At 56.1% G+C, this 25840-nt stretch overlaps 3 protein-coding genes across 4 annotated transcripts; all 3 read left to right on the forward strand.

Moving 5' to 3' along the window:
* Window positions 1-99: 99 nt before the first annotated feature.
* On the forward strand, window positions 100-3494 carry LOC101916166 (lipocalin-15-like). Of its 2 annotated transcripts, none has more exons than XM_027778112.2 (7): window positions 100-1034; window positions 1602-1741; window positions 1973-2037; window positions 2335-2451; window positions 2926-3027; window positions 3142-3163; window positions 3324-3494. In XM_027778112.2, exons 1-7 carry the CDS (start codon window positions 939-941, stop codon window positions 3325-3327), a joined length of 546 nt encoding a protein of 181 aa, XP_027633913.2. In that variant the 5' UTR covers window positions 100-938; the 3' UTR covers window positions 3328-3494. The 2 variants fall into 2 exon arrangements, with proteins under 2 accessions (XP_027633913.2, XP_027633914.2); XM_027778113.2 differs by having other exon boundaries at window positions 2338-2451.
* Window positions 3495-4686: 1192 nt separating this feature from the next.
* LCNL1 (lipocalin like 1) lies at window positions 4687-8374 on the forward strand. Its single transcript, XM_005231355.4, has 7 exons — window positions 4687-4924; window positions 5222-5361; window positions 5950-6020; window positions 6631-6741; window positions 7281-7382; window positions 7647-7672; window positions 8202-8374. Exons 1-6 carry the CDS (start codon window positions 4829-4831, stop codon window positions 7670-7672), a joined length of 546 nt encoding a protein of 181 aa, XP_005231412.1. The 5' UTR covers window positions 4687-4828; the 3' UTR covers window positions 8202-8374.
* A 10093-nt stretch (window positions 8375-18467) lies between these two features.
* LOC101915825 (olfactory receptor 1E1-like) lies at window positions 18468-19484 on the forward strand. Its single transcript, XM_013294278.3, has one exon. The coding sequence runs from the start codon at window positions 18477-18479 to the stop codon at window positions 19482-19484; it is 1008 nt and encodes a 335-aa protein (XP_013149732.2). The 5' UTR covers window positions 18468-18476.
* Window positions 19485-25840: the final 6356 nt, after the last annotated feature.

Here is a 25840-nt window from a genome sequence, read left to right on the forward strand (position 1 = left end):
CTCCTTGTCTGCTGGGTTATCACAGGGGGAGCCCCAGTGGGGCAATGCGGGGGGAGAAGCATGGCTGGTGGCGGTGGGCTGGGCTGGTGCTGGGGGTCAGGGCTGATCCCAGCTCATGGTGGTGGGGCTGCTGGGGTGGGATGCCACGTGCACTCACAGCACCACGCCACGGTGCTGCCTGGCCACCAAACCTGCCCCATCCAGGGAGAATGGGTCCCCGGGGCTGGCACCCACTGCGGGGTCTGCTGCTGCCTGCCCCTCGGGCACCCTGGGCTACCCCAGTCTCCCTGCCTCAGTTTTGCTGCTGGAGAGCAGGCTGGCAGCATGGGAATGGGGATGGGCAATCACGGGAGGTCTCCAAAGATTTGGGGAAGGATGGACATGAACCAGAGCAACAGCGCTGGATGTGGCTCAGCCCCGGCCACCCGCCTGGTCTCCGTGCCATGACCCTCTCCAGGATCAGGATCTGTGCCTGCTGCCAGCAGCCTGGGAAGCCACAATCCGTTCTGGGGGGCACCGGGCTGTGGCTCAACCCTGGGCTAAAACAGTGGCCCAGCCGTCCTCCTCCTTGAGGCAGGATCCATCCCAGCACTGCCAGTCCCCAGGGCCAGCAGGCAACAGCCAGGTGGGGGGCACTGGGGGCACCCTCATTTCCCTCTCCAGACACAGTGCTGGGCACGGGGCATCACCCAGTCCCCAACGTGCTCTGGGCTGGGTCTCACACAAGGCTTCATTCATCCAGGACTGGGCAGTTAGAGGGTGAAGGGGCCAACACTGTCACCTAACACGGGTACAAGTTATCCCTGCTCTTGTGTAACCTGTTGCATAAAGTGGGGGCGGGCAGGGGGTGCTGCCAGCAGCGGGGGCTATAAAGCCGGGTGCAGGAAGAAGCAGATCCATGCAGCCTCTCCTGCCCGCATCCAGCCCCCCAAGCCAGGATGATGGTGACGCTGCCCAGCCTGGCGCTGGCCCTGCTCTCCCTGCTGCGGGCAGGGGCCGAGGTCCCTGTGCAGTCGAGCTTCAGCGCTGAGAAGGTAACAGCACAAGGTGCCCACCTGGCTGGTCCTGCCTGGACTGGGGGGCCTGGCGGGGGGAGGGTGCCCATGCTGCATCCCCAGGCATGACTGGGCACCCCCAGCGCACCCTTGTCCCAGCACCAAGCTGGTACCAGGGCAGTGCCCAGGAGGACATGGGCAAAATTGGGGTAGTCCTGGCCAGCTCCTGCGTGCTGTGGCCAGAGCTGGTGGTGGCCACACTGCAGGGACACAAACACCAGGGGCTGTGATGCCCCCAAGCACGCAGCACTTCCCCAGGTAACATGGGCCAGCTGCTGAGCCCACCCTCCTGGCACAGGGCAGCTCAGGGTGTTCTGCGCACAGGGGGGTGGCAGGTCCCTGTGTTAGGCTGGCGAGTCCCCACAGAGGCTGGCAAGTCTCCACAGAGGGTGACAAGTCCTCAACAGATAGTGGCAGCTCACCCACCACAGGCTGGCAGGTCCCCGCAGAGGGTGGCAGGTCCCCACAGAGGGTGGCAGGTCCCCTACCACAGGCTGACAGGTCCCCATGGCTTTCCCCAACCCCACTGGTGATGTCCTGCGGCAGTTTGCAGGGACGTGGCATATCGCAGCTGCCGCTTCCAACTGCTCCGTGTTCCTGAAGATTAAGGACGGGATGAAGTCAGCCACCATCACCATCAGCCTCACACCAGAGGATGACCTGGATATGAAGCTTGTCTGGCCTGTGTGAGTGCCCACCCTGTTCACTGTGTCCCGCTTGGGCCAGGGGACTCCCCTCCCCACCAAGACAGCTGGGTGAGGAGCATCCTCCCACAGACCCACTGCTCCACGGCACCTGGTCCTGCCTGGATCCTGGCATGTCGCACAGGCAGGCTGGGCGGCCTCCTGCCCCCACCACCCCTCTGCCTTCCCCTGTGGCATCCAGCCACCTTTGCCATTTCCATTTTCCCTTTCCAGGCTGGACAAATGCCAAAAGTTTGAGCTGCTCTTCCAGCGAAGTGGACAGACAGGGCACTACGTGGGTATGTGTGGGCAGGGGGGACTGGAGCCATGGACACCCTGAAACAGAGGGTGGGCATCACTGGTCCCCCATGCCTGGGAGCAGCAGGAGGTGGGTTTGGCCCCTCTGCCTCCATTGCTTGGCAAGGGGTCGTGCTGCGGGTGGGCACCTGCTCTGCTGGATCGTGCAGCATTCCCCTTCTCATACCCCCTCAGGCAAACTTGGGGCTCGGGTCCGGAGCCATGAGCCCCAGCTGGGGCCGTGGGGGTGCTCTGGCTGTGCGGCATTGCCCAACCAGGCACCGTCTGGGGTCCTTTAGCAGCACAAGAGAAGAAGGACATGCATGTGATGGAGACGGACTACAGCCACTACGCCATTGTGCACCAGCTCCAGCAGAATGGGCAGGAACGGCCCAGAACTGCGCTGCAGCTCTTGAGTGGGTGTCGGGAGCGGGGACGGACACCCTCGGCTCCCTGGGGAGGGATACAGGCACCAGCGGGAGGCAGGGGCTGGGGTCCCCTCTGCTACCTGGGGCCGCCAACATCAGCCCCCAGTGTGCTGGCACCCAGGGAATTCATTCTGGGTTGAATGAAACCTTGCACCAAAAATATCCCTGGTTGACTGTGGTTGGAACCGAAGCCCCCGTGCAGTGTGCCAGTCCAGCTGCAGACCCCCAGACCCACTGGCTGCCCCATACCATCCCTGGGGGGGTGGGTCGCTCATCCAAGGGGCTTGTGCCCCTTTCCTGCCAGCTGTGGGTTGCTGGTTGTCCACCCTGCACCTCCATAGCCTCACCTTTGCCCTTCCCTGGGGTCCCATCGCTGCCCTGTGGGAGCCAGACCCCCAGCATGGGGCTCGCTGCCAGGTCCCCCTGCACTCACCAGCCCCCACTCTGGGTGTCTGGCTGCAGCAAGGGAGCAGGATGTGACTCCCCAGCTCCTACAGAGGTTCAAAGAGCTCATCCCCACCGTGGGCCTGACCAAGGACATGCTGGCTGTCCTGCCCAAGTCGGGTGAGTGCCAGGAGGGCACGGGGCGGCACACACAGCCCCCCTGCACAGGGACGCTGTGCAGGGGCTCACGGTACTGCCCATGGCATTCTCATCCCTCTCTTTGCTTTTCAACAGATCACTGCACCGAGGTCATCAGGTGAGTGTGGCTCAGGGAAGCTGGGTCTCCCTCCCAGCATGTCCTGGGCTGAGCAAGGACTTGCAGCCCCCCAGGAAGCCCCTTGGCTGCCTTGCGGCTCTGCGTCACATCGGCTTTCCTCTGCTATAACTACTCGTCCGTCTGTCCTGCCTCCCTGCAGCTAAAGGGGCCAACACCAGGGCCACATGTCCTCCAGACCTGGTGGAAATTGCGCTCTGCTCCCTCATTCCATGGTGCCCCTTCCCATCCTCCCTGGCCAGGCTCTGCCAGCCCTGCTGCCCCACACCAGGATCACGCCTCGCCCTCCTAAATAAACAGGTGCAGAAGCTGCCCCAGGTCTCAGTGCTTTTGTTGGTGGGAGCAGGTGTGCTGCAGGGTCCTCGGGCACCCTGAGCCCAGCAGTCCTGGATCCAGCCCTTGCTCTCAGCACCCCGGGGGCACTGGAGGGCTCCTTCGCTGCATTGTTTGCTGCACACAGTGTGGGGAGGATGGGGAAGGTGCAGTGGGGCAGCCGCCAGGGCTGCGGGCAGGGGAGAATCGAGCTGGGATGGAGAGGGGTTTGCACAGCCAGCTGGGTGGGGAGGGTTAAGCAATCGGGCTGCCCAGCCCTGCCTGCACAGGATCTGGCTCCTGGAGCTTGTCCCCAGGACAGCCCGTTCCCAGCTCAGTCTCCCGTGGGGCCACCAGGCAGCAGTGGCACTGCACCGTGGCTGCCCAGGGTAAATGCACGGCAGGACTAGGACCTCCGTGCCTGTCTCCCACCCCCTTTGGTCCCCACGTCTGCCCAAAGCAGGACTATGCTGCCATGAGCTCCAAAGGCGGCATCCATCCCCCGCCACCTCCTGCAGAGTGGAGGCAGCCCCTGCTCCCCCCCAACTACCTCCCTGCCCTGGAGTGGGGCTCCCTCAATGTCCAGCCAGGTGCAGGGCTGTGAGGAGGGAACGTGGACCCTGCCATCCTGGGAGCCTGCCAGACCCAGGGCACAGTGGAAGGGGACACATGCCCGCAGTGACACAGACCCCTTCTGCCTGCCCTGCTTCGGGTGCACCCCGCTTTGCAGACCCCGAGTGCCCCAGAGGAGGTGGGTGACCCTGCAGGGCACCGTGCTGTCAGCTCCTGCCAGCAGTGTGTGGGTGTCTGGGTGTAGGCACATTCCCGGCAGCAGCCCTGGGGCAGATCCCAGCCTGGCCGGAGGGGTGGGTGACCAAGCCCCTTCATGCCAGGTCGCTGGGTGACAGTGCTGCCCTGGGGCCCATGCCGGGAAGGACCTCCCTGCTCCTCCCGGCAGCTCTCCTGTCAGCCAGCTGGGAAACAAAAGCTCTCTTTGTTCTTTCACAAGCAACTGAAGAAACAGGGAAAATCCTAAATTTCAGCACTGGTGCAACAGCTCCTGCAAGCCTGATTCTCAGCCCTTTCACGGGGCTTGCAGGCACTTCCCTTCTGCCGCAAGACAGGAGGCTGTTTGCCGGGGGTTGACTTCACCCTTCAAAACCACCACCTTGCCCAAGCCAACACCAGCAGCGTGTTGTGCCGCTCGTGTCCGTGCAGCTCGGCACGCAGCGGCCCCGGGGTGGGCAGAGGGGGCGGGAAGCGTGGCACTATAAAGCCACCAGCCCCGGCACCACTCTCCATCCCGCCGGTGAAGCTGGAGGAGGCTGCCGTGAGATGAGGACCGTGGGGCTGAGCCTGGGGCTGGCGCTGCTCTGCCTGCTGCGTGCCAGGGCTGAGAACCTCGGGGTTGCAGGGCTGGACAAGAGCAAGGTGATCCACAGCATCCCAGGGAAGGGAAGGTGGGAGCGTGGCCTCTGGTGACTAGGGTGGAGACTGGAGAGGTGTTTTGGTCCTGGGGACAGCTGGGGACACCACAGCCACCGCTGGCTCCACTGTCACACCCAGGTGAGGGCAGTCACCCAGGTCCAGCGTAGGTGCCCCAGCAGGGATTTTGGTGCCCAGAGGGGCTGTGGGTGTTCCATGGCTTGAGGGTGTCCTGGCTTGGTCCCCAAGGAGGGGAAAGTCCCTGCCTGCTCCTCCGGACTCACAGCCTGCCCTTGCTGCCAGATTGCAGGGAAATGGCACATCATTGCTCTGGCCTCCGACTCTGAGGGCTACCTCCAAAAGAAGGACAAGCTGAAGATGGCAATGGCCAGCGTCACGGTCCTGGGGGACAGTGACCTGAAGGTCTCCTTTGCAATTCCCACGTAAGTGCCAAACGCTTTTCTCTGTGGGCTTCACTGACCTCCCTGGACCTTCACCAGCAGGTCTCCACCTGGGTGCCTCCACCCAGCACCCACCAAAAATCTGGGCAAGGGCTAAGGCAGGACCACCAGCCCCGTGGTTTAAAACAGGGGCTCGGGAAGGCTGCATCGTGGGGACCCCTTCTTCAGGGCAGTCCAGGCAGGCTCAGGGCAGCACCAGCCAGGAACAGTCCCACCACAGAGGGTGACACACTCTACTGCTCCCAGCAGGGATGCAGCAGCGTGATAAAACACCCTATGATTAAAGCTTCCCCAGCAGGACCAGCCCCATCCCAGAAGCTCAGATCATGAGCAAGAGAATAGCTGTGTGACCCCGTGGGACAATCCTCAGATGCTAGCGCTGTCCCCTGCCAAACCAGGTACCCATTGCTCCAAGGGTGGCATCTCTCCCCACCCTGCCCTGGCTGCACCATCCCATCCCTGAAGAGCAGGTCCCACATTTGGGGTAGCGACCCCAGAGCCAGCATCCCCAGGGGAGGGGAAGGGAGGGGTCGCTTTGCCCCAGCTGGAGCATCCTTCACTGTTTTGCAGCCCGGAGGGATGTAAGAAATCAGAGGCGATCTACAAGCCGACAGGCATCCCGGGTGAATACTACAGCTCTGGTGAGTGGGGGGAGCCTGGTCCCCGGGGTGGGGTGGAGGCACTTCCCGTCATCCCTGTCTGAAGCATCTGCTTGTCCCTGGGATGTGGCCCTCAGGGTGCCTGCCTGCCTCTCCTGAGGTCCTGGGTGGGACATCCCTCTGCAGCCAGCTGCCAGCTGCACCCCAGGGCTGGTCCATGCCAGGGCTGGTGTCCTACCGGAGTGGCAGGCACCCCTGCTCCCTCCTTCTGGGATAAGCCCAAGCTTAAACCCTGGGGAAAAGCAGGTTCATCCTGCAAAGGGGTTGTGGATAGAAGTTCCCAAGGGATGAAGCAAGAGTGGTTTCCCACCATCTGACACTGGCTGGGTTACTCTGCTGTCTGCAGTGACCACCCCCAGATCCTCCCATGCTCACCCTCCCATCCCTCTGCTCTGCTGTGAGCTGTGGGCTCCCCCAGGCTTACAGAGGAGCCTTAGCAAGAGGGAAAAACAGGAGGGGGAGACACAGGAGAAAGGCTGGTTGGGTGGCCCTGGCCCCTACCATCCTGATTCACTCTTACAGCCCTTTTGCGGTGTGGTTGTTCTCAGAAGGAGGTAATTAATCTTTTGCTTTCCTCCATGTCCTTTTGCAGAGAGAGGCAATAAAACAGTGCAGGTGCTGCATACCGACGGCAAGACATATGCCGTTATCCTTGCCTTCAGAGTGAAGGATGGGAAGACCTACCGCATGCTGAGGCTCTACAGTGCGTAGCCAGTGGTGTTCTGACGGGGGGTGAACAGCTCGGAGGTGCTGGGGTGCTTCGTAGTGTCCTGAGAGCCAGGAGTCAAAAGGGTTGTGGGAGAGACCCCCTCCTCACTATGCCCCCCTGCCCTGGATGGGGTGCGGGAGCGGGGCTGGGGGTGCTGTGTGTCCCCCATGTGGCAGGGGAGGCTGGGGGTCAGGCTCCTGCACTGTGTTGGGAGTCCATGGCCTTGGGTAAATTGCTTGGTGGAACAGGGTAAAGAGCAGGGATCCTACTGCAAGGGGGGCAGAAATGGTGGGGATGGGAACCGAGAGAGGAGGAGACACTGTGCCAGTGCCGGCACCTCCACTTTGTCTTGTCCCCTGGGAGGCATGTCTCATGTGCCTGGCCACTACCACTCTCCAGGACCTCCGCCACTGCCTTCAGCCTTCTCCCAGGGACTATCATCTACCCTGTCCTCACCTGGGTGCACTCGCCTGGTGCCCAGGAGATGCAGGGACAGGCCAAAGCCTGGAGCTAACTTGTGTCTTTGCCTTTAGGCAGAACCCGGGAGGTGAGACCCAAAATCACAGCGCTGTTCAAGAAGTTTGCAAGGGAGAAGGGCTTCACCGACAAGATGATCACGATGCTGCCCAGCCAGGGTGAGCACTGCCCAGCACCGTGTCGGGCTGGCTCAGTCAATACAGGGAGGCAGGACACGCTGGCAGGGACCAGCTCAGCCCATCACTGCCACCACTTTGTGGTCTGAGCTGGCAGGAGAAAGCTCTGGGAGCAAGAGGTGCTCTGGCTCGGCATGTTGTGGCTTTTGCCTTGTTCAAGTTCATTCCTGAGTTGTCTATTTTGGGTGCTAAATAGAACTAGCCAGACCACAGCCCTGAACTCAACCTTTCTCTTTATTTTCACAGAGGAATGCAGCCTCGATGGAGCGTAGGTGAGTTGCTGCAGCACAGCACAGCGTTTGCAATGTCCCCAGCTGGAAATTGTCCCCCTTGGTGCCCCAGCAAGGGCCACCATGAACTCTTCAAATTACTCTGGGGGCTGAGTTGTTTGAACCTGTGCTGGAGCTCCCACCCAGGTTGGACCATTCTCTTTGGAACTGCTCTGCAGGAAGGACCCTCGGGGTGAACTTGAACTGAAACCGCTGGCTCAGTGGCCAAACGGCTACAGAGCTCATCCAGCCATGGGGGCCGGGACACTGGTTGGGTTGGTGGCTCACCATGCAAAACATTTTTTTGTTTGGTTGATTGTTGTTGGCCCACCCTGCCACATGCTTTCCCACCAGATCAATACACATCCAGTCATAAGGGTTAGCTAGAAACCCAGTGCTGGAGATCACTCACCCTACAAAGCTGCAGGGAACTGGAAGGGGATGCACTGATCCTGATGGAGAGCCCTGCTTGTCTCTCTCCATTGGTCCCTCACTTCAAATACTCAGCCCACCTCTTCTGGCTGTTTTCCAGGAGGTGTGGACTGGCTGATGGATGCTCCTGCCAAGTGATGCAAGACCTATGCTCTGAAGCTCTATGCTGCTGCTCCACCACCCTTCCGAGCTCAGTGGCCAAGGCTCTGACACATCCCCTGCTCCTCCAGTGCACAATCCCTCCTTTTTGCCAATAAACCAACTCATCCCAGAGCTTGGTGTAGCTGTCTGGGGAGAACCTGGGGTGCTCGGGCATGTAGTCCCTTCTGTTGTCCTCATGGGGTCTGTGGATGGTGAGCAGCCAGGGGTGATCCTGGGCTGAGCTTACCCAAGTGAGGACAGTTTTGGAGCCCACCAGGATTTTTGCTCCTGGTGCCTCCCATGGGGCAGGACCATGGCCAGGCAGAGGTGAGGCAAAGGGAGCAGTGAGGCTGGAAATCATGTGGGCATGAGGGGCTGGGTGAAGAAAGGTTGTGGGACTTGGCCACAGAGATTGAGGCTGTGGTTTGAAGGGCTGCAGCCACCACCACCATCCAACTCACCTTCCCTCCACTCGTCCTGCAGCAGCTGTAGCCCTCTGCTCCCCTGGGGCCCCGCTCGTCCACCAGCTCAGGCTTGGGCCAAGACCCCACTTTGGGACCTCCCAGGCCCGCAGTGCTGCAGGGCTGGTACAAGGTAGAATGTGAGGGTCTCAATCCCCCCTACCCAAACCTGGAGGGCTGGTGTGGGGCTGCCTGTGGTCACTGCACAGAGAAAACCCCCACTGGAGTCAGACTATCTGGTGGTGGTGGGTGTCTGCCTCCAGAGACTGCCTTCCTTTAAACTTGTATTTCTGAAATCCCACTCTATCCTTCCCTTCTTGCACTATTCAGCTTCTCAAATCCACCCAGGAGAAACCACAACCCACCCAGGGTAACCTGTTGCCACCTCATCCGTGCTCATCTCCAGGGCTCGGGCAGTGCTCACAGACACTGAGGGCTGGCAGGGTACGAAGAATTTTGTGCCTCTCCTGGAAAAGGAATTTCCTCCAAAATTCTTTGTGCTGGCCTTTCCACCTTGCCCATCCCTGGCCAGTCACCTGGGTTTTCGTATCATCCCAGGATCTGCCTTGCTGCTGCGTGATGGTAACAGGTACCCCTGGAAGGTGTCATCCCAGCAGCTGAGCGCCTCGAGATGTTCCCAGGTTCTCTTTCCTCCTTCCACAGACCAGGAAAATACTTTTGGGAAACTGCCTCTCCTGATCTTGAGGATCACAAGAGCTGGACACATCCCAGTAGCAGCAGGGCAAGGGACCTCACTGGGACTTCCCAGCCTAGCATCATCTCCACCCTCTTTGGAAAGAGCCCAGCATTTCCAGCAGGAATTCTCCCTGGCATTGTGGACTGGAACAGTTCAGCATGTGCTGCGCTCCCAAGAGCCCTGGGCCCACATATGGCTTTGCCTTGAGGCTTGTTTTGGGTATGTGTATTGATGGAGATGAAAACATCCTGCTGCCAGCAATGCTCTTCGCCAAGGGCTTTGTGTGGCGGGGAGTCCCAGTGTCTCCACATCGTGTTCCAGCCAAATATTTCCTTCCTGCCGTGTGCAGGCATCACCCTGCCAGACAGCAGTGAGATCATTTCTCTCTGCTGCCCGCATTTTCCACTCCTTTTTCCCGTCTGTTTTCTCCCCATGGCCCAGAGCAGGATGTATATATAAAGGCTACAATTTCAGATCTTTCCTGGCTATGAGCCCCTCCCATGCATGGCAGGCAGGGGGTCCCCACCACAGCCCCCCCATGATCCCTGGGTGATCTTCCTCCCTTTTTCTCTCTCAGTCACTCATTTATCCAAGTGAGGATCTTCCTCCCTAGCCTATGGCAGCTTGTGTCCTTTGGTAAAGAGCCTTCCCAGCTGACCAAGGGGTGTCCAACACCCATATCTTGTTGACTCCTCCAGAAACTGTATTTCTGAGGGGTGATCTTCCTGTGCAAAAGTTGGATTCAGTCTCCCCTGTGACATAATTTGTCCATACGTCAACCAGGTCTGCCACTTACTACTACTTTTTTGAGTATTTGCCCACCCTGCATAGTAAATCCACTTATCTGAAGTTTCTTTACCTCACACAACCTCTTTAAAAGTCAGCATATTTGCTTCTCCTAGTCTTCTGGTGAAAACTAGAGGTAGCAAAGATGAGTCTAAGCAGAGATGACATGCTGCAGCGAAAAGTTTGAGTTTCATACCTGATCCATTTGGACTGGAAATGTCATCTCCTCTGTCTTACTACTCACTTGCACTTCCGTATTGGTAGGATGGACCTTCTCAAGTGCTTGCAAAGGAGATGGTCCAGCCTGGGGACCCACCAAAGCTCCTCCTCAGGCAAGGTGGATGCATAGTTTCTTCGCTTTATCAGCTTATTTTCTTTGAATACTCACCTTGAATTTGACTGGCTCCTGGTCAAACACTTTCTAATGTTAAATTCCTGCTCCTGGGGCCTTTGAAGAAAGGAATACATGGAAGTGCAGCTGTCGTTCCCCAGAGCAGAGGAGCAAGGGGCCAGATTCTGGTGCCTTTGTTGTTTGTCTTACATCATTGCCAGTCAATTTACCAGGAGTCGTTTCACTTATCTTCATGTGGATGCAGCTTCAGCAAGTTTAAGAACATTTCTCTTATTTCTGATCAGCTTCTTTAAATTGATTTAATCACACTGGCTTCCATGTAGGCTTTCCCTTGGTAATGTTGTTTAGTGTTTGCATTTGCTAATATCAGCTTAAGTGCTCAGAGTGAAGCTAAGCTGGTCTTTCCAGACAATCTCTGTGCCATATGTGATACTTAATCCTCTTGACTTTCCATTTTTTCCCCTTTTAAAAATAAAATGCAACTGTATCAGATTGTCTCTGGTTCTAAAGGTTGCACTGGCTGTCACAGGAATGGCGTTTTGATTTCAGCCCAGGTCCAACCTGCTGCTCAGGAACTGTGGGTGGGCTTTTGGCCATCCCAGAAACCTGAGCCCCCAGGTACCCGTCCAACATGTTAGAGCCTCCTGGATGTCCCTTTGCATGTGACAGGTGCCAGCACCACTGTCACCAGCAGCGGTACGGTCACCACAGCTGGAGTCACTCCAACGACATGTGGTCATCAGGTCTTGTCCGTCTGTCTTGGATGGTGTGGAGTGAGATCATGGGGTTCTCCAAGCATCACTGGATGTGGGACCTAGCAGATGCCAGCCCAGCTGAGCCTTTCCCCACCCTCCAGCCTCAGGGACAGCCCCTCAACGGGATTTGGGTGACAGACATCAGCTCTCGGCAGCACAGGCATAAACAAGTTGAAGTCCCATGGGTCAGGAGTAAGTCACCTCTAAATTGCCAATTACCGCTTGTAGACACCTCTGCACTGGTCTGAGCCCCACAGAGGAATACATACTGGTTTTGCTCCCTGGGTTGGGAAGGGGCAAATATAGCTCCTGTCCCCAGGCACTGCGGTGGCACAACAAGCCCTCTGGAGCCTTTTCAGAAGTTAAACATGCAGAAGTTCAGAAACTTTTAAGGATACAACTGAGACCCATTAAAAGTGAGCAAAAAACAGCTTCACAAGGCACTGGTACCTGAAAAGCAACCAGTTCCAGATGTTCCTGCTTCCTCCAGGTGTTGAAAGCTGTTGAAAGCACGTGGCTATTTTCACCCTGGATCATCTTGGGACGTGGTTTTATACCCTAGCTCCACAACTGGCTGACCCCAGGCAGCTGATGGGAAGTGTCTGGTGGCCTTAAGGTGGGAAGCGATGTGGCTGGGGACTTCCCAAGCTGCCAGGTCAGCATGTCCTGAAATGTGTGAAGATGCATCAGTCCCAGCAATGCCCAGTATCAATGACGATGGGCAGGCTTTGGAGACAACAAAGCTTTGGGGATAGGTTGTTATGTTGGAGCTGCCATTCAGAAAGGCCACAGCAGCCCCTGGAATGGGGTGGCACAAACCTCCTGACATTCAGCCAAGGCAAATGCAAAGTCCTATCACTGGGCTGGGCTAATCCCATGCAACTGGGCAGACTGGGTCTGCAGGGAGTTGGCAGCATTGCAAGAAAAGCCCTGCACATCCAATGGGCACCAAGCTGAACATCAGTCAGCAGAGCGCCTTTGCAGCAAAGGCGGGCAGATGCATCCTGGTCTGGGTTAGTGAAGGGCAGCCATCAGCCTGAGGGAGCGCTTGGGAGACCACTTTGGGAGACCTGGGTCCAGTTCAGGGCTCCCCAGTACAAGACAAACTCCTGACAAACACAGAAAGTCCAGTGGAGGACTGGAGCACAGCATGTATGGAAAGAGACTGAGAGGTGGGCTGGCGCAGCCTTCAGAAGAGAAGAAGGAGACATCTGGCTGCTGTCTCCTGCTGCCTCAGGGGAGGATCTGGAGAAGATGTGGCCAGACTCTTCCTGGAGTGCTCAGTCACAGGAGGAAGGGAAATGGGCATGGGCTGCAACATGGCAAATTCCAGCAGGACAAAAGGAGAAAGTTCTTCATCATAAGTGGTCCTGTGCCAGAGCACATCTAGAAACATGACCAAGTACCTCCTCATCCTTGGAGGTACCCACACTGAGGCCAACAAGTCCCTGACCAACCTGATCTACCTTTAAAACTAGCCCTGCTCTGAGCAGGGGCAGGATCAGAGGAGACTTCTGAGGTGCCTTCCAGCCCAGGCTTCCCAGGCCACAGGGCTATGTAAACAGGACTGAAAACAAGGAACCCAGCTGAGCACCAAACGCTCATAGAAATTATTTATTCTTTATTAACCACCAGTAAACATAATTGTGGCCAATACCAAGGAAGATGCCCCCTCCTAACATGTGGTCTCAGCATGCTTTCAGCCCTCCCTCCCCTGCTCTGGCTGTTCCCTGCGCTGCTGGCTGCTGCCAGACACCCACGGGCAGAGCAGGCAAAGGCTGAGGTGGCTGTGGTAAAACAGAAGGAGGGAAGCTTTAGGCTCCAAAATGCATTTCTGTGTGCTGGAAGTGGGAAGAAGTGCTGAGTCGGAGGGGTGGGGAGAAATGCCGCTTCAGGAAGAGGGGCTCCTGTTTCTGGCCAGCATCTCCATCATTCTCCCCTCCCCAAAGATGTGGATGCTCTCAGGCCCCACCCTGAGCTTTGCAGTTTGGTACATCTAGGGGGAAAACCCCCTTCCAGATTCTCAAATTTCTGAAGGGTAGAAGGTCTCTGAGCAGTGGTTCAGAGAAGCAACACACCTTATGCTTTCTAGAGTCCCTTAACTCACTCTTAAATCTGGATGAGCTCGTCTAGAAGAAACCAGGTTTATCCAGCAAAGCCAGGAGGTGCACTCTTGGGTGCAAAAGTGGGGAAAACAAGCTGGAAAAGGAAAGCACAGCTTCCTGTGCTGAAGAGCCAAACTGATATATTCCTGGACTCGGGATCTTGCTTACGGGTGACTCTGAGCCACTTTGGCTACTCCAGCTCCACCATAGGACCACCCCTATCAGTGTCTCTGGCTGCTATCGGTGTCTCTAGCTGCTAAGAAGTTTAAAGACAACTTCAGACCTGCCCTCCAGTCCTGGTCCCTGGAGGTTTTGGGCCCTCTTCATTGGGATGCTGCTGGAGCACCCCTCGGGGGGATGTCCACAGCTGGGCACTGAGCACAGGACTCGCCGCACCGTATTCCCTGGCAGTGCACTTCCCTGCTCCCACAGCATCGCAAAGCGCCATGCCTGAGGGACTCTGCAGAGCAATTATGGGCTGTGCTGTAACAGAGGATCTTTTCCCAGGTGCTTCTCAGGACTGTATTGAAATCATCCTGATGTCCCAAACTGCTGGTGGTGCCAGACACAGGTGGTGTGAAGAGAGAAAGCCTATTCTCAAGGTAAGTTGTGCAGGTGCTGGACCACTGGTGTCCCCGACACCTGTGTGGGGTGAGTGCTTGAGGGCAGGACAGCTGTGGGATGGAGGAGGGAAGGAGTCAGCCCCATGTCCAGCTCTGCTCTGTGCCCCTCTCCCACAACCAACAGATGTGGGTGTCCTCGCTGCCCCCCTCATGGCCCGGCAGCCAGATGAGTACCTGGTACACATTTCAAAGTTCACAGCACTGCAGCTCACCTGCCGGTGGCACGGCAGGAGCCCTGCCCCTACTGCAAACACTGCCTGGCTGCAATGTGTCCCTCACTCACCTGTGCCACAGCCTGTTTCCCATCAGTGTTCCTGGTCTGCAGCTCTACAAACACAGGGAGACCGTGGTGCTGGCCTCTGCTCTGCATGGGGCAGTGCCCATCACCTGCTCCTGAGCCTACCTTGAGATCACCTGTCTCATGTTAGATTTGATTGCAAATCAAATGCAATTTAATCAGCAGAAAGGCAAACAGATGCTTCCAATGACTGGCTGATCACCCAGCTGATGACTGTCAGATCAGCAGATGTAATTGCAAACCCCTACAGTTACTGGGAAGTGAAATGAAGATGCTGCTTGCATCCCAGTCGTGCAACACCTTTGATATCCCCTCCTTCCCTGGCTCGTGGGCTAGAGGGCATTGCTGGGAGGGGGACACAGTCTGCTATGCCTCATCCCTCCTGTGCCCACCTCCTCCCAATGAGGCAACTGGTGCCGGAGAAGCCAAGCTGGTTTTCTGGTAGCCCAGACTATGGCAGTGCCCTGGGTACGCTAGGTCCTTGGTATGCCCCCAGTTCTGGGAAAGCCACAGGGCATGGCAGGAGAGCTGGGGGGGTGGTGGGGGTGGTCCTCCCCAGGGGTCTTGCATTGTGTTTGTGTGTCACCTTCCAAGTGAACCAGGCATGTGGTTCTCCACCTCTGCTTCATTAAATCAATGCATGGTTTAATGGACACTTGGACACCTACTTATACTTCGAACAGGTTTATTTTAGGTAAAGAGGAAAGTTTTCAGTGGTGACAGATCTAGGAACCAAAACCACTCCTGCTTTTGCCCCATGGTGTGAGTACTTTGGACCCCAAACCTTCTGAGAAGGCACCAATGTGAGACCTTGGTTCCTTGTCAAAACCCTGGTGCATTAGATCTAAGGAGAAGATCTCTGGGTCAAAGTAATTTTTGAAATCAGGTTTAACCTGCTAGATCTTGCAGGCTTTCCCATGCCAAAGTTGCCTACAGCAGCATGCTCAAGCAAAGGACTCTGCTCCCCAATGCTGCAGCCATCTCCCTGCTTAGCTTTGCTTCTCCAGACTGACCACATCGTGCTGTGTCCTCTCTGATGGACTCTCCTCTCTCCAGGCATCCTGGCAGCCCAGCTCAGCATCCTTCTCCTTGAGTGGGCTCCCCGCTGCCCATGCACCACCCAGCAAGGTCTCACTAAGGTACCACAGCATCAGCATTTTCCCACATAGACTGGAAACCTTTCTGCTATCCCCATGGTCAGTTTGGCGTCCTGGGCCATACTTACAGCTCATGACTACCCTGGGCTGACCGCACCACTGGATGTCCAGCCAAGGACCCTGTAGGCAGGCAGACTGATCCATACTCCCAGAGCTTCTGTGCCCACCTAGTTTTCTTTCTTTTTCTTTCCCCTAAAGCCTTGCAAACACCTGGTGCTGGATTTCTCTTCTCCCACCAGACATAGCCCCCGTCACAAAGATGCTTTGTATCCTCATAGCAGGAGAAGCAGCATTCATTCTTCCTGAATTCAGGTACAACCATGCTCCCCTCCCACAGCCCCGCTGACACTCAGCAAACCTCTGAAGACTCTCCTGCCTCCTTCATGCTTCTGTACCTGTGCACTCATGTTGTCACCAACCACCCTACCTTTGCCACAACTTGTCATTGTCCTCCTGGAAAACTGGGAGTGGGCGATGTCTGACTTCCAGGGCACTGAACCGAGAAGCGCTGCGGGACTGCCTGCCTTCCAAATACGTGGCTGAAGGGCGTATATTAATCTCATAACACTACAAGCAATTTTCACAGTCTACCCACGTTCCTTCATCTTTCAGCGGCAGACCTTGCTTACAGCTTTTCAGGCTCTTTTCTTTCCTTGCAGACTTTCCACTCTTTCCAAATATCCTCCTTGGTGTATATACCTTGCTTGTTTGCTAGGGGAGAAGCCCTGCTCCACCAGCCTCTCCTTTGTGCTTGAAAGAGTTTTTAGCTGGGTTTTGCACTGTGTCTTTCACGAAATCCCAGCTCTCCTCTATGTTTGCATGCTCGACTTTCCAAATCTTCCCAGCTGCAGTAACCAGCTCTCCTCACTTGTCCTGATTTTTGCTTGTTCACAGCCACAGCCACCAATCTGCTCCTATTGATCTTCCCGTTTACGCAAAATGGCATTGAGTCATGCCTACTCTAGCTGAAGTTATTTTCTCAGATAGCTCTTCTAAAAACAGCCTGTTTTACAGGAACAGGTACAAAAAAACCTCATCAGCTCATTTCATACTGTGACCTGCTGAAGAGGCATGTGAGATGTCATATCCAAGGATATCTGGAATGACCATTACAGACAAGCCTGTGAGTTATACCACCACTGCCCCTCCAAAGAGTAACTCTTCTTGGAAGAATTTCTCTCCTGGGGCTTTGTCCTCACCCCAGTCTGGCTGAGGGATCTGTGACAGGCTCCCGGCCCTGTCTGGGCAGATCTTCCTTTCCCTAGTTCCCAAGGCAATTTAGACCCAGGAAGATATTCTGATGGTGCCTTTCAATGTCTTGTGCTGTGCTACCCTTTGTCCTCACCTCCCGTTCTTACCCTCTCCTCCTGCGTCCTCTGCTGCCTCTGCTCTGGTCACACCAGCTGTTTCTCTGACCTCTGGGAACACCTGCTGCCATGGACGGCTCCATGTAGGAATTCGAGTTCCTCCATACTAGCTTTGCATGAGGCCACAACCACTTGTGTTTATTTCATATGGACCATCTGCTCTTCCTGAGCCAGAGGAGACACCAGTATTTTGCTACCCATACTGCTCCCCCCCCCCCCCGCTGCCCCCTGCCCCAGCTGCTTCCATCCCTTCCCTTCCTTCTGCGGTTATGCCCTTCTTTACCAGCTCCTACTCTTCCAGCACAACCCAAACCAGCATGGAGAGTACATGCCCCTCCTTCAACCTCCGATCCCTTCATGATTCAAGCCTGGCATCAGATCCCTGAATGCTTCTCCCACCCCACTGGCATGCCTCCTTGCATTGAGGAGGGTGCTCGTGGAGGCTCCCAGTTGCCCAAGCACCCCAGCCCTGGCCACGGCACCCAGCCTGGGGCTGGCTGCTCCTCCCTCCCTGCTCAAACGCCCACCCCCACTGTTGAGCACCTGGACAAACCCACAGCCCATCCCTGAATCTCTGCATTGTGGAGCACATCCCCAGCATGGTGGGGTTGTCCTTGTTCCCTTTTGGAGGGAGCTTGCAATGTTGAGGGTGGTCAAGTCTTCTCAGCCTGGCACTCACCTCCTCTCTGCTCCTGGCAGATGCTCCCACACTTCTTTCTGGAAGGACATGGTGACAGCTCTGTCTGTACCAACAGCTTCTCACAGGCTTGTGCACATCTCAGATAATTTCCTTACTGTTCTTTCTGTGGATTCAGTAGTCTTAGGTTACATTGAAAACTTCTGTATCTCATCTTTTATCCCTGAGCTCCAGTTTCTTGTTAGATTTGGAGTTTTTCCCTTTTCTTGCAGGCTGGTGTCTCTGCTTTTCCACCCTTGAGCCTGTTTGAACTACAGAGTCACCTTCAGATGCCTTTCTGGTCCTCCTGTGATCTCTCAGACTCTCACAGGTCCCTCCCTTGCATTGTTTTCTAGGTGTGAATGTGAGGCTAACATCTACAGTGCAGTATTTGCAAGCAGGCACCTTCTTTGTCGGTAATATTAGTTTTCTTTTTTTTTTTTTTTTTTTTGAGTTGCCCCGCAATCTGTGATGGGGAGGGGCAGCAGGAGATCTTTCTGTAGCTTCACTAATGGTGTAAACACAATTTGCTCCCATGAAGGGCAGCAACTCTTCAGGCAGTGTCCAACCTGTCATGTTTTGTGGGATCTTTAGACCAGCCTCCAGCTGCAGCCCAGGAAACCTGGAGGGGGTCGAGGAGCTGCTCTCATCCACTCTCATTTATCCTGGGATAAATGTCCCTGGGATCCTTATTGACTGCAGTGGTGAGGTCCCAGCTCTCTCTGGTGTTCTTCAGGTGACACGGAGTTGGGGGTTGCCTTGAGGCTCAAAACCTCCTGGGCTGAGACCCACGACCTGCCCCCATGGATGCATCCCCCACTGAGCCCCTGGAGCGAGGCGAGGAGCATGGGGGCAGTGGCACAGCTTCAGCCCACTGTGCAGCAGTGATGCCCCATGGCAGGGGTGAGCATTCACTCACCTTCTACTTGTCCTTCTCTCCTCCTGCTCTCCTTGTAGATGAGCCCCAAACCCCTGCAGCAGGGAAATCTCAGCAAGCCCACCATGTTCCTTCTCTTGGGATTTTCCAGTGCCTACAGAGCACAGATGAGCCTCTGCCTGTGCTTCTCACTCATTTACCTGGTGACAGTGCTGGGGAACTTGCTCATCGTGACTGTCATCTGGCTGGATGCCCACCTGCGCTCCCCCATGTATTTCTTCCTGGGCCACCTCTCCTTCCTGGACATCTGTTACTCCTCTGTCACCCTCCCTAAGATCCTCAGAGACTCCTTCTCAGCGCAGAAGACGATCTCCTTTGTGGGCTGCATCACACAGATCTACTTCTTCCTTTGCTTTGGGGGGTCTGAGTGCGTGCTCCTGGCTGCCATGGCCTATGATCGGTACCTGGCCATCTGCCAACCCCTCCACTACCCAGCACTCATGAGCAAGAATATGTGCCATTGCTTAGTGGCCCTTTCGTGGCTGAGCGGCTCCTTCTCGTCTCTGATCCAGGCCTTCCTCACAGCCCGCTTGCCCTTCTGCAGGTCCAACATAATCGACCATTTGTTCTGCGAGATGCCCTTCTTGCTGAAGGCATCCTGCAGCCCCAGCGCTCCCCTCAACAAGGCCGCCTTGTATGCCTTTGCTGGGACTATTGCGATGGGCTCTTTCCTCCTTACTCTCATGTCGTACGCTCACATCATGAGGGCTGTCCTCCAGAAGGGAGCAGGGACATGGAGGGGCCTCACCACCTGCACCTCCCACCTGACCGTGGTGTCCCTGTTCTTCGGTGCTGGTGCCATTGCATACCTGGTGCCTCACTCCAGCAGCTCCAAGGAGATGGACAAAGTCCTCGCCCTGCTGTACGCTGTGCTGACCCCCATGCTCAACCCCATCATCTACAGCTTGAGAAACAGCGAGGTCAAAGGAGCCATCAGGAAAGCCCTGCACAGCGGGCTGTTACAGATGTCCACCAAGGGTTCAGGCGTTGCCACCGAGCAACCTCCACCCTCCCTATGGCAGGGATGAAGGTCTCAGTGACCCAGCACCCAGGTCTGGGGCTCCTGCAGTGCTGGTGGGGGCACAGCCGGCAGTTCCTCGCTCTCCCTCACCGATGCATCAAATGCTCAGACCCATTATTGCCCACTGGGGACCCAGGGGCCGGGTACTTAATTCACAGCACTGTCTCCCTTTGTGTCCCAAAGCCCCTAGCACAGCTGGCTTGAACTTGCAGCACCAGCTTCAGAAAGCCCAGCGCACAGGTACGAGCCCAGGCAGGCGAACTGTGCCTCATCCCATCCCAGGAGCCAGGTACCACCCTTCCAGTGTGGAGCACTGCAGAGGTCTTCACCTCCTCGGACTGGGGCAGAAGGATGGCACACAACATCTCCTGGAGACCTGAATAGACTAGGAGGGGATTTTGTAAAATTCCTAATTGCTTGACCATGGGAGTTCTCCCAGTAAGTAATTCTAGGAACATTTTTCCTAAGAAATAGGTATTGCCTGGGTAGAGAAGCTGTACTGGCTGTCCACACTCTGTCTTTGATGTGATGGTGCCCTTGGTAAGTCTTATTTTTTTTAATCGTTTATTTACACCTGGGCTTTGTCAGGCTTTCTGGAAAGAGCTTTTATTCCTAAGCAGAGACCTTTCTGAGATGAAACACTGTGCAAAACACAGCAGCAATGCTCGGCCGTTTGCATCTCCTGTTAAGTGGTGGATAATCTTGTCTGGGCTGGACTTGCAGACACTGCAGAGCCGGATGTCTTTCCCTTAATGCAATAAAATATGTATAAGTAGGAAAACCATTGTCAGGGGATTGAACTTTGTAGTTTCAGGAGTTAATTCTGGGAACAGAGACCTGCTTCCACATGCAAAATGGTGGCGATAAGGCAGGAGCATGGGTGGGAAAGCAGATTAATCTGGCTCATGACGTGCCTTCAGGAAGGGTCCAGGGGCTCTCAGCAGAGCACAAAGCCGGGACGGTGTTACCTGGTCATCATAAATAATGAGGTGTGAAAGGATGCTGTGACTACAGCTCAGTGTGTGCAAGAAGATACGCCTACAGGCACAGCAAAACATATCCTCCTCGGACCTTGGCTGAATGCTGGGTTGAGGTTTCTTTACATGTAAAACTAAGACTCCTACTGAGCAGAAATTATGGGAACTGGTTTTCTGTGATTGGAAACACCCCCATCCCTGATGGAGCCAAGGATTTCCCATGGGAACCCAATGTGCGTTATCCCACTCAGGTGAGACTGCAACAGGTCCTCCCAGAACACACAAACAGGGCAGGGTCAGCTGGGGAACCCAATTTTTAGGACATTTACAAAAACAGTAGCTCCATTGGAAATAAAACAGCAATTACACATCCCTTTCCACCTACGGTCCCCAGGGCAGGGTGAGCCAGAGATATCCATCACCTGCCTGCTTTCCCTACGGACAGGGAAACCGTGGCTGCTCCTGCCAGTTGTAGCTACTTCAGTATTTGGCTGGGTGTGCACTTCTGGAGGTAACAGGCAGGGAAAGAGGATGGAGAATCCCTGTGGAAGGGAGGGGTCCGGTACCACAAGTCCTGAGTGTGCTGCGTGCTCAGCCTTCACCAACTTGTGACATCGATGAGCGATGACCACACCACAATATGGACCAGCGGAGCTTGCTGTCACCATCACTAGGGATAAATGCACCAGCATCACTAGGGATAAATGAAACATACATCCCTTTCACCAGGCTTGGCTGTCGGGGGAGATCCCTGCTTTCTCTAAAGCAATGGTCTCCAAAGCAGGGTGCATGTGCCCTAGGGGGGTACGCAAGACAATCCACTGGGGTGCAGGAAGAAAGTATTTTTGGTACCATTAATAAATACAGTAAAATAAAATAAGATGTTAATATTAGTGTTTATTTAATCTTCATCTTGTCCTTTTCAAATGTCTGTTACTGTGTATGTTTTATAATGTACCTGTATATAATTTATGGATAAATATGCATGTATTGGGGGTGCACGCTCAAAAGTTTTTCACTGATAAGTCTCTGCAATCAAGACAGTTTGGAAAGCACTACTCTACACCACCACATCTGAGCAAAAAAAGTCTGTGAGAGTGAAGCTTTACCCACAGAGAAGGAAGATTTAGCAATGAAATGGGCATCATTTATCTGAAAAGGACATATTCAGCCCCAGGGACCAGGTGGGATGCACCCCAGGGTGCTGAGGAGCTCATTTGGGTCTCTCCATCACTCTGGAGCCTCTTGCTTTGACCCCACAGAAGGCGGTGGGGCTGAAGCTGGCAGGGGAGTTCTTGCCCCCTTCTCTCTGGCCTCCTGCAGAGGACCTGGGGGGAACTGCTCTGCCTCAGACCTCAGAACATACCCTTTGGCTGCAGGCAGGGAGAAACGCAGCTAACGATGTTATCTGTGTGCCAGCACTGGCCATTGCACAGACAGCAATGAGGGAGGGTTTGCTCTGATACCCCTGGGGATCTGTACGCAGTGATAAAAGCTTGGAGGTGCCTACAAAGCTCATCTTTCTGGCAGGTGTGCTGGACATGGGCATTTTCTTGCTCTTGGAGCTGACCCTTCCATTGGTGCTTCAGACCTGGATGAAAATCCCACTGAAACAATGTTTTGATGGAGAGAAGATAATGCCACTGGAGGGAGTTTTTGCGTGGTGGACGGGGAAGGTGATTTGCTTGGACACATTCTCCATGAGGGAGCAGAGGGCAGACAAAGCCCACCTGCCTGTTTTTACAAAGACCCCAGCTCCTGCTTGTAAGTCAAAGTTCCTCCGGGTCCCAGGCTTTTGAGAGCAAAATGTTTGGGTGCTTGAACACTTTAGTGAGGGGGTCGGTGGGCTAGTGAGTGTCACAGAGTACCTGGGTTTGCCCAAGTGGATCTTGCATCTGGTTAGCTCTTTATGGCAGACTGCTGCTCTGCCTGGCAGGAGAGATGCTTGTCCACCCATCAGCCTGGGTAGAGGGAAGAGTGGGGGGTCCTGCGCTATCCCTGACTCTCTCATTGCTCTCCACATTAATCAGTGCAGAGCCACTCTCTCCAGCTAGCTGGGAAGTGGTGTAACATTGCCATAGCTTCCCACTCCAGCTGAATCAAAGACCTCGAGAAAAATGGGCAAATGTCTGTGAGCACCATATTGCACCATGATGGTGAAATAATCATCAAAACTATTACTGGGTAAGTGTCAGTGCAAATCTTCTCGCTCCCTATGGCTTTCACCCAGGGCTCCTCTCCTTGCTCTTCACCTTGATCAGCTCTTGAGTTCTTTGTAAAACAGAAAGAATTACACGGACCTTCAGGGGGTTGTTGCTTCCCATCCTGGTAGCACACCCGTGCTAATTGTGCACATGGAGCAGAGCTGTTAGGAGCCGGTCTCTTGACTCCAACCTGGAATGATGATCAACCAGCTGTAGAACAGTGAACATGGGAGCAGCTGCCATGTGGCTGAAGCCTTCAGGAGGTGAGACAAGAGGGGCTGCAGTGCCCGAGCTCTGCGCTCAGGCAGGTGTCCGGCAGCTGCTCCTGCTGCCAGTCCGGACCTGAGGCACAGCATACTGCAGAGGCAGCGTGACAGCTGTGGGGCACTAGCAAAAGATGTGGCCTCAGCTTGTGTTTTGGGGAGGTTGGGAACTGGCAGCTGTTCTACAACAGGCCAGACCCTTGGAGCTGAGGATGGGCTTGTGGTGAGCAGCCAGCTCTGCTCCAGAGAGAGGGAATGGGATCAGGGCATCCCAGGATAACTCAGGCTGGAAGGGACCTTTGGAGCCCTGTAGTCCAGCCCCTCACCACAGCAAGGCCCAGGTTACTCAGGCTTCATCCAGTGGGGTCTTGCAAGCCCTGAGGGTGGGGTTGGCGTGGCTTCAGGGGGTCCATCCCTTCCTCCCCCAGTAGAGCAGGTCCCAGCTTGGGGCTGGCCCCTCTCGCCCCCGATGGGTCAGTGCTGGAGGATCCAGCTCAGCTCCCCACTCCACAGCCCTCAGCCCCACTGCACTCAGGGCTGGCTCCCGTTGTCCCTTTCCACCTCCCCACCTACCTCTTGCTCCCAAATGAAGAGATGGTGACCCTGCCCCGTGGCTGGGTGTGATGCTGGGGAGGGCTGAGATCCTCACAGAGGTTCTTTGGCCTCTCAGACATCCCCTGCCCAGGTAGGCAGCATGGGGCAGGGCTGTCCTCCCTATCTTGCCAGGACTCACAGACTCCCCTGGACACAAGTCAGTGCCCCCGCAGTTACCTCCCATTTGCTCCCATTGCTCTTATCCGGCTGCATGGCCACAGGCTGGACAGGCGCACGGTGGTCACACCACCATCCCCACCTGCCTCTCCCACAGACCCCCTCACCCACGTACCCCTGCTCAGGGCTGTCCCAGCCCCAGCACCCCTGTACTGGCCCAGTGCTTGCTTGCTTTGCCTCTACACAGACCCATTGCTGGTTCCCAGCCATTTTTCACAGGTGGCTTGTGGTTGCTCCTGGCCACAGCCACACTGTGGACCTGTGGTCCAGGTCAGCTTTGTAAATCCTCACCACTGCAGATCTGGTTGCCATGGTCCTTGTTCCCACCAGGAGCCAGGCCCTGACACTGGGAGGGGGAACCCTCAGCAACTACAGGGCTCTGGAGAGCTTGTGGTGGGGCAGGAGCATTGGCCATCCCATTGAGGGTGCACAGCCCCAGCAGCACCAGGTCAGCTGTGGTGCCCACGGATCTGCCCCAGCCCTGTGGGTGAGGGGTCCTGGCCAGATCCTGCCCTGGAGGTGCCAAGTCCTGGCCATGCAATGGCACCCACACGCTGCCCAAGGGCACCTGCGGCCGGGGGCACCATTCCCCTGGGTACAGCCAGAGGTGCGGGGTCTGGTGACACACAGGGACAGGACCTTGCAGGGACTTTGCCCACTGACTGAGTTTGGCCTCTCTGTCGCTTGGTACAGGGGCAAAGCTGGGCAAAAAAGCTCAGCTCTTTCAGGGTGTATAAAAATCTCTGAGTTTATTAGGGATTTGTATCAGCATAAACAGGACCAGTTTGTCCCAGTAACCCTTTGGTTTGGCCCAGTATCCATCCCAGTAACCCTCTAAACCCATCTTCCTGCAAGGCAAAAAGCAGCAGCTTAAAGAAGTGGTTAGTGGCCCCGGCACAGGCACTTGCCCCAGTTATCCCAACATCATTGCCTGGTGCACTTTCTGGTCCCAGAGGTGCACTTTAAAATTGAGAAGTAATTTATGAGTACAGAGCTCCAGCAAATTAGAGAGCTAAGGAAATTCAGGGTCTTTCCTTTGGAAGTAAAATCGTGGACAGCTGGCAGGAGTGAAAGGCCAAGGAAATTAAGGAAGAAAGACAATTCTGAGAGATATCTATTCTGCTGGAGGCAGATAACAGGGCTGCAAAGAGCATTGTCCCCATGGCTGGCCCCATGCCACGCTGTCACCCACCTCTGCCTGCACCTTCCTGCCAGTCTTGGTGGCAGTGAGACCTGCAGGCAGGTGGCAGCTCTGCCAAAGCCCAGCCCGGTGTCCCCGACACGCTGCACCCCCGGCTGCTTGCTCTTGGCAAACCTTGGAAAGCCACGGAGCAGGCTGACAGCCTGCCAGGGCACTGCCGACGCTCTAACGGGGCTCCCACTGCGAGCAGCATCGGCTGGGGCAGAGCCCAGCCTGGTGGCAGGGCACCGGCCGCGGGAATTCCGCTGCTGAGGATTGGGGACTGAAAAGGCAGCACATGTCAGCCAGTGGGATCCCGGACAGCAGGTACCATCGCGCACCATGTCACCGTGCTTGTGCCAAGGTCACAGGTCTGTGTCCGAAGCTTGGGGCTGGTGATCGGATGGCTGGATTTTGCAATGCTGTCTGCCTTCAGCACCCCCCTCGTGCAGCCCCCAGCATCCCTGCGGCGCACAGGGATGCCAGGGATGATGACCGGGGATCCCTGCCAGACGTGGCTGTCGGCACCACTGGGGTGTCCACGGGGCATCCCTGGTTTTGGGATTTGATGTCACTTGTCCCACCTGGCACCTAGAGGGGACTCCACACATAGGGATGCTGCCAAGCTCATGGCCGCTCAGAGCGGCTGTCCCCTTTAGGAAAACACTCGTGATTGGGGGGGGGGGGGGGGGGGGGGGGCAGGATGAGCCTGATGTAGTTGGCCTCGCTTGATGGCCTTACTGCTTACAAAGGGACCCCACATCCCAGCGCTACCCGCCCCCGCCGCCCCGCAATGTGGCCATCAGCAGGGACGTGGCCATCACATCAGGGACGTGGCCATCAGACGTGGCCCTCAGAGGGGTCCCCCCCCGCCCCAAGCCCAGGGGGGTGCGCACGGGTGGGGGTGCTGAGGCGCCGGGGGGACCGCGGCGGCGGGGATGAAAGCTCCGGCGTCCCAGCCGCGGTGC

Source organism: Falco peregrinus, chromosome 1 (assembly GCF_023634155.1).
Source record: "Falco peregrinus isolate bFalPer1 chromosome 1, bFalPer1.pri, whole genome shotgun sequence".
Taxonomy (NCBI): Eukaryota; Metazoa; Chordata; class Aves; order Falconiformes; family Falconidae; genus Falco; species Falco peregrinus.

What these genes read in the sequence shown, in the direction of transcription:
- LCNL1 (XM_005231355.4), top strand. Translation starts at nt 4,829, where the DNA reads ATGAGGACCGTGGGGCTGAGCCTGGGGCTGGCGCTGCTCTGCCTGCTG. An exon ending in CCGCATGCTGAGGCTCTACA is followed by an intron (nt 6,742 to 7,280) that starts GTGCGTAGCCAG and finishes CTTTGCCTTTAG; the next exon opens with GCAGAACCCGGGAGGTGAGA. An exon ending in CACGATGCTGCCCAGCCAGG is followed by an intron (nt 7,383 to 7,646) that starts GTGAGCACTGCC and finishes TTATTTTCACAG; the next exon opens with AGGAATGCAGCCTCGATGGA.
- LOC101915825 (XM_013294278.3), top strand. Translation starts at nt 18,477, where the DNA reads ATGAGCCCCAAACCCCTGCAGCAGGGAAATCTCAGCAAGCCCACCATG.
- LOC101916166 (XM_027778112.2), top strand. Translation starts at nt 939, where the DNA reads ATGATGGTGACGCTGCCCAGCCTGGCGCTGGCCCTGCTCTCCCTGCTG. An exon ending in ACAGACAGGGCACTACGTGG is followed by an intron (nt 2,038 to 2,334) that starts GTATGTGTGGGC and finishes GGGGTCCTTTAG; the next exon opens with CAGCACAAGAGAAGAAGGAC. An exon ending in GGCTGTCCTGCCCAAGTCGG is followed by an intron (nt 3,028 to 3,141) that starts GTGAGTGCCAGG and finishes GCTTTTCAACAG; the next exon opens with ATCACTGCACCGAGGTCATC.